Source organism: Oryx dammah, unplaced genomic scaffold (genome assembly GCF_014754425.2).
Source record: "Oryx dammah isolate SB20612 unplaced genomic scaffold, SCBI_Odam_1.1 HiC_scaffold_26, whole genome shotgun sequence".
Taxonomy (NCBI): Eukaryota; Metazoa; Chordata; class Mammalia; order Artiodactyla; family Bovidae; genus Oryx; species Oryx dammah.
The window spans coordinates 17,579,816-17,586,989 of record NW_024070210.1 but is presented as its reverse complement, the minus strand read 5'-3'; the positions used below and the strand labels follow the sequence as shown (position 1 = coordinate 17,586,989).

The 7,174-nt window shown below is 44.9% G+C and overlaps 1 protein-coding gene across 1 annotated transcript in view; it reads left to right on the top strand.

Annotated features, from left to right (window-relative positions):
* Window positions 1–6,414: 6,414 nt before the first annotated feature.
* The window catches only part of BBOF1 (basal body orientation factor 1), a 35,334-nt gene continuing 34,574 nt past the window's right edge, over window positions 6,415–7,174 (top strand). Inside the window, exon 1 of the mRNA XM_040226116.1 lies at window positions 6,415–6,593. Within this exon, the coding sequence (XP_040082050.1) occupies window positions 6,523–6,593 (71 nt within the window). The 5' untranslated portion in view covers window positions 6,415–6,522. The remainder of the gene's footprint in view (window positions 6,594–7,174) is intronic.

Here is a 7,174-nt window from a genome sequence, read left to right as displayed (position 1 = left end):
TATGCTGAGACATACAAAAATATGATTCCACTTACATGAACTATCTAGAAAAGGCAAATCTGTAGAAACAGAAAGTAGATTAGAGTTTACCAGGGGTTGTGGTGAGGGGAGAATGTGAGCTATTGCTTAACAGGTTCAGTTTCTGCTGGGGTGATGAAAAATGTAAATAGAGAATAGTGATAGCTGTACAACACCGTGAAAGTAATTACACCACTGATCTGCATGCTTAGAATGGTTAAGATGACAACTTTTATGTTATATATATTTTACCATAGTAAAAAAAAATTCTTTAAAAGCAGAGGGAATCAAGTACTGCAAACATAAGATCATAAGAGGAAAGACTTGGGCTATTATCTCAACATAGCAACAGTTATGACAATCCTCATGCCTGAACTACCTCATAAGCCAATTATGACTTAAATTCTGATACTCAGAAAATGTCTTTAAGCATCTGAGTTTATATAGTATCTTCTATTCTCTCAGAAATAGAAAGTTAAACTTACCAATGCAACATAAACCTGAAAACTGTACATTCAAAAGAGGATGTAAATAATGTAATAAACTGTAACTATAGGGCCTCCAAAGCAATTATTTTTAATACAGGTCCTCTTACAAGACCTTTATTAAACAACTTTAACACTTCTCCAGGTATTCTCTTGGTTTCCCAGAACGTAATGAGTGACATCTACCTCTACGCATGCAATTTTTACCACAGTTCTATTAAGTTTTCTTTTTAAAAACACTCATATTGTGTACATGCCAATACCCGAACTCAAAACAAGAGACACCTCAAATTGGTATCTCCAAACAACCCCCTTCCTCAGTGCCCCTGCTCAGTTAAGAGAGGGTAAAATGGATTCTCTAATTTCCTATTCCTGTTAATGGTACCACAAGTTTCCTAATTTATGATGCAAAATTTTCATCATCTTTGCATTCTCCTCTCTCACACCCAATCTCTTATCAAGGACTAATGATTTTTGCTTTGCAATACCTTTCCCATCTCTTTCTCTTTCTTCCCTCCTAGCCTCTTACTGATTACCTAAAGTCTGGCCTTTATCAACTTCAGACTTTAGACCACTATAGCCTCTTAACTGGTCTTCCAGTCACCAAAGTCTCTCTTCTCAAACCCATGCACGACTGTTTCTAAAATGTTACTTGCATCATTTTCCCACTAGACTGTAACTATATCATGGTAGGGATTCAGTCACCTTTCAACACTGAACAATCTGGCATGTAATACATTTTTAATTCATCAGTGTTTATTGAATGAATTAATGAAATTTTAAACACTTTCCTTCTAAAAACTTTCAATTTTCCACTGCCCATAACAGAAGTTACAAATACTGAAATACCTACTGGGGCCAGGCAGAAAATCTAAGTGAGTAAAGATGTGTGTAATCAACAGGAAGTGGTAGGGAGTGTGCAAACTGGAAAGCACATGTCCCATCTAAAGGGTAAGTTACTTGCTGTTCCCACAAACTGCTGCCATGATGAAATACAGGCCTAGTATGTTGCCAAGTCTTCTGATTTTTTCAAGATAAGCCAAGAGCACAGATTTCTATGTAGAATCCGGTTTTTAAATGTGTGTATTCGTTGCTCAGTGTCCGACACCTTGTGACCCCATGGACTGCAGCCTGCCAGGCTCCTGTCCACAGAATTCTCCAGGCAAGAATACTGAAGTGAGATGCCAGTGACAACTAATACCATTAAAAAAAAAACCCAAAACACCATGCAGGCAAAATGAAACATATCTATGGGCCAAATCCAGTCCTTAAGCTACAAGCTGGTGACTCCTTGCTCTGTAGGATAAAAAACTTGCCTAACATTCTAAGTCCTTCTAAGTCCCAGGCTATTCTGCCAAAGTTTTTCCCCACTACTTTCACACAAGAACACTTTGCTCTAAGCAAGCATCAGAATCACCTGCGGGGCTTGTTAAAATATGTAACTTGATTGCAGGCTTCACTATCAGGATTTCCAGTTCAACACAGTAGGTCTCAAGTGGGGGCTGAGAATGTGCATTTCTAACAAGTTACCAGATGCTGCTGACACTTACAGGTGTGTGGACCATCCTGTGGGAACCACTGCTCTGGTTAAATTACACTCTGTCTCAAACACACTGATTCTGCTCATTTGTTTCACCTTCCCAGAAAGTCTTCCCTTTTACTTTCAGCCTACCTCCTCCTGTAAACTTCCTATGACAGTCTTTCATGCCTCCAAATTGCTGTAGCATTTAAAGTTCATACCATCTCCCCTAATTCATCATTGCTTGGTGGAGATGCATAGCTTCCAATTGAGGTTGTATAGTCTCAGAGATCAATGATCAGGTCAGCATCTTATACCCATGACTGTAGGCCATTTGAAGGCTGGGGCCCTGTCTTGGTTCCCATTGTACCCCTCGAGCTATCAGAGCCTGGAATTCAGTTGGTATTTACTAAATATTTTTTAAACAAATGAAAATTGGACAGACCCATCAAATGAAAAATGCAGATGAGTGGACCTAAGATTTGGTTTCTTAAAAAACTGAATTTAAGTATTGTGTAATGGTTTTTCAGAATGGACAATAAAAACTAAACATTTTGCAAATAAATTGTCAATAGATAATAATTATCTGAGGCAACAGATTTTGTATGTAAATGAAACAGTGAATGATTAAAAAAACCTGAAAATTTGTAAGATTAAATTTTTTATTTGTACCATATGGCTTCCCTGGTGGCTCAGTGGTAAAGTATCTGCCTGTCAATGCAACAAGATGCAGGGGACATGGGTTCATTCCCTGGGTCCGGAGGATCCCCTGGAGTAAGAAATGGCAACCCACTCCAATATTCTTGCCTGGAAAATCCCATGGACAGAAGAGCCTGGCAGAATGTAGTCCATGGGGTTGCAAAGAGTTAAGACATGACTGACTATGCACGCATGCAACAAAAAAAATGCAATGAAAAAGTAGGTTGAAATTAACTAATCCTCCATAATATTCAGAAATATTGATGAGTCTCCTTCAGATAGAGTTTGGATGACAATATATTTATTCCAGATTCTAAAGGCTGTGTAGAAACAAGATCAGAAATGGTTCACCTAGCTTCTCCAACTTATAGAACAGCATCAGTGCTATCAGGCAATTTCAAGGATGACTTACGAGTAGAAATGATACTGTGCAGGGCGCTATAAGGCGCCCAGGCACAAGACATTTCTGTGTTCCCCATTTCTCTGATTATAAGAAACAGCCTTCATTCACCCTCCTTGACGTTCCCTGAGTTTCAAGGGGTAGAGTCAAGAAGTTGTTAATTAGGGAAGGGAGTGAATGTGAGACCAGGGTTAAACAGCCAGAAGCAGCTTTGGGTCAAAGTCTTGTTTCCCATCAACGGATATATGCAAAGATATCTTTGAGCTATTCTGCAGATACTGAAACTCCCTCCAGGTGGGAGAAGTTATGATATGCTGCCCACGAGCATGTAGACGCCAGATGGGTTAGACTTGCGGCTGACGGATGTTGACTCCTACTTACCAACTCACCACCAAACCATCAGAAGAATGTCCACGAGCTGATCACATCCTCTTTTACTATAAAACTTGTCACTATCTTCCCCACGTTGGAAGACACGGTTTCAAGAGCATGAGCCTGCTGTGTCCCCCTTTGCCTGGCAAAGCAACAAGCTCTTCTTTTTTACGTCACCCAAAATTCTGTCTCTGAGATCTGATTTGCACAGGTGGACAGAGAAGCTGAGAAACTGGTGTCAGAAACTCGGTCTCCAAGCTAAACCAGAATAAAGCTACAAATGCCTGAACAGAGTAAACCTAATTTTGGAGCTACTGGAAGAAAAAAAAAAAAGAAATAACAATATGTAGTTTTAAAATAATTCTGAGATATAGTCTTAAGTTCTTATTTGGCTTTTTGAGCAACTCCACACTTGATGATATTAGAATCAATGGGACAACAGAAAAGTTGATATTATTTGGCAAAGACAGAAAATCCAATTTGGGAAAAACAACAACAATGACAACAAAACAACCCAGAAGCAAAAGAAGCACATTTACAGCTTTAAGACAGCAGAGATGTTACCTTACATTCAGATACCTGCCCTACCTACCAGGACCATAATGATCTTGTCTGCGTGAGGATTCGGCCAAGACACTCCGCATTTCTATGTTAACCAGGAACTAAGCACACTGGGCGGAAAAAGAAAAAAAAAAGAATTACAAAACCAAGTCAAAAAAATACCAAGTGCTTATCCCAACTTTTAAAAGCATTAGCATTCTAAACAATAAAACAAAGCAAATTTATTCAATGAAATAAACCTCATAGTAAAACTACAAGAATGTATGAAAGGAAACACTACCAGATGAACTGCTAAATACTTCCTACTTTTACAAATGGATGACTGAATAATAGCATCTAGTTCTTTGGCAGAGAATGCAGAGGTTCAGAAGACTGTAGATTCTAGAACTATCTCTACTACAGTGTGAATCTGGGCATTTCTCTTAGCCATATTCAAGTCACAACAGTTTTAACTGCAAAGTCAAACTTAAAGTCAAAAAAATATATATTGTATGATAAAATAACTAAGAAGTATATGCAACTAAAGTTTATGCACATATATTAAGAAATAATCCTACTACAGTCAAGTTTTCATGTTTATAAATGAGTCTACAGACAACAGATGACTTGGACTGACTTTCAGGTTCACAGTAGCCAATTTTTTAGAATGAATTCTAAATATAAAGCCTCTAATAGGAGATATCCTACACTCTCTTTTCTGCAAGTTATCAGTAGGGTACATTTTCAGAACCCTGGACATATCAAGTGATAAAGAAATTGGTAAAGAACTCGCCTGCCAATGCAGGAGACATTAGAGAAGGTGGGATCCATCCCTGGGTCGGGAAGATCCCCTGGAGAAGGGCACTCACTCCAGTATTCTTGCCTGGAGAATCCCATGGACAGAAGAGCCTTGCCGGCTACAGTCCATGGGGTCGCAAAGAGTTGGACACGACTGAAGCGACTTAACACGCAGACATATAAAGTCAATCATAACTTTATAGATTCTACATCAAAATAAACCTCTTCAATGTATGGTAATTCCATCATGGACCCACGGGAGTGTGACATGCAAATTGGGGCGAGGGGGAAGCACCAGGAATAGAGTAAGCCACTATCATGCCAGCAGATGGCATGGCTAAGATTTTCAGTGCTTATTAATATTAACAATCAGCAAGTTCCCTCTTAACCACTCAATTCAGAAACGTCAACGGCGTAGCTGGGAAAAAAAGCGGGGGAGGGGGAAGGTTTGAATCAGTTTCGGTTGCAGGGATTAAGTTCTCCTTAGAGAAATGGAGAAGATGCACAATGAAGTTTTTAAGGAAAATTTTACATTCAATTTGAAAGGGAGACTGATGCACAGCAGAGCTTCAATCGCAAGTTTCCTAACTGCTGTCTCGGCCCCCAGAATCCCCTGTCTTCCTCGATGACTCACGGACAAACTCATTGAATGAAGAAGGCATGATCACAGAGCTCCTCCTCTGAAAAAACGCGAACCATCCTTTCGAGTACTACTCCTTTTCACAGGTGTGCGCGGGGTTGGTTGGGGCAGGGGGGAGGTGACGACACCAAAACGAAAACACAGCAAAAGGCCAGAGCTTTCAACTTCACGCGACTCGCGGAAAAGGGAGGGCAGCACGCGCAGGTTATTAGCTAATGGGAATCTGGGGACGGCAGCGACAGGACAGAACGGGACCCGACACCGGGATACTCCTCTCCAAGGACTCTCCACGAGGCCCCGGAGCCTCTTCGACCCTCAGGCTCCCGGACACCCGCGCGCCGCCCGCCTCACCCTCCAAACCACCCACCAACCCTCGGACAAGTCCTCAACCGCCTCATCGAAACAAGTTTGGCCTGGGAAGCCCGCTGGCTGCGCCATCCCTTACAGAACCAACAAGGGTTAGGAGCCAGGAGAGGGAGAAGGAAACCAAAAGAGCCGGGTGGCCTCGGGAGGGGCGGAGCCGGGACGAGAGCTGGGCGGCCACGGCCACGCTGGCTGGGGCGCGAGGGAAGGAGAGGACGCGCGGGCAAGACGCGAAACGTTGTGAACCCGGCGGAGGCGACGCTCCGACGAACGGGGAGCGGCGGGTCCAGCCTCCTCAGGGGAGAGCGCCCCTACGGTCGCGCCGCCACCGCCGGCCAGTGGCTGGCCGCCTCCGGCCTCCTCTCCCACCCAGCCCCGACCCCAGTCATGCACCGGCGAGCCCGCGCTCGCACACTCACCGGGCGCGCGCCGCCACGGCGCGGCCGCCCGCCGCCCTCAGCCGGTCTCCGCCCCGCCCCCTGCGCCTGGCCAGTGGACTGGGCCCCAGGGGGCGGGGCAGGGGCGGGGCAGGGGCGGAGCTACGTCACGGGCGCGTGCGCTCTCTGCGCGCCGGCAACGGCTCGAGCTGATCGTTACCGGCGCGGCTTGTTGGTGTCCTTGGAGACGAAGCCGGGCCTGGGCTGCGCGGAGACAAGACCACGGCAGCGGGAGCCCCGGAGAAGCCAGGATGCCGGCTAAGGGGAAGGACAAAAAGAAAGGGAAGGGCAAAGACAAAGGCAAAGATAAAGACAAGAAGAAGTAAGGGGAAGCCACGCTGGGGTCCCTGCTCCAGGGCCTGCTCTCCGGAGATTCGCAGGCGCCGGCCAACTGGCGCCCTTTCCCCGCTCCCCTCCCGGACCCTCCCCTTGCTCTCCCAGCTTCTGAGAAGGATAGCTCCGTTGCTCAGAAATTCCCCAGAGGCATGCCATACCCTCCCCCCCCCCCCCCCCCCCCGCTTCAACTAATACCGGAGTGTTGAGATTTGGGACCCTGAAATCTTTTAGACACAGCTCCTGCCTATGTGGAGTGTACTAATGAGGAGGCAGATAAGTTCCCCAAGAACTGAAGTAACATAGGACCAAACTGACTCATTTGAAAAGACCCTGATGCTGGGAAAGGTTGAAGCGGGAGAAGAAGGGGACGACAGAGGATGAGATGGTTGGATGGCATCACCGACTCAATGGCCGTGCGTTTGAGTAAACTCCGGGAGTCGGTGATGGACAGGGAGGCCCGGCATGCTGCAGTCCACGGGGTCGCAAGAGTCGGATACGACTGAGCGACTGAACTGACTGACTGAGGACCGAATGAAATAAGTGCTAGTGGAGGAGAAAAGATCTAAA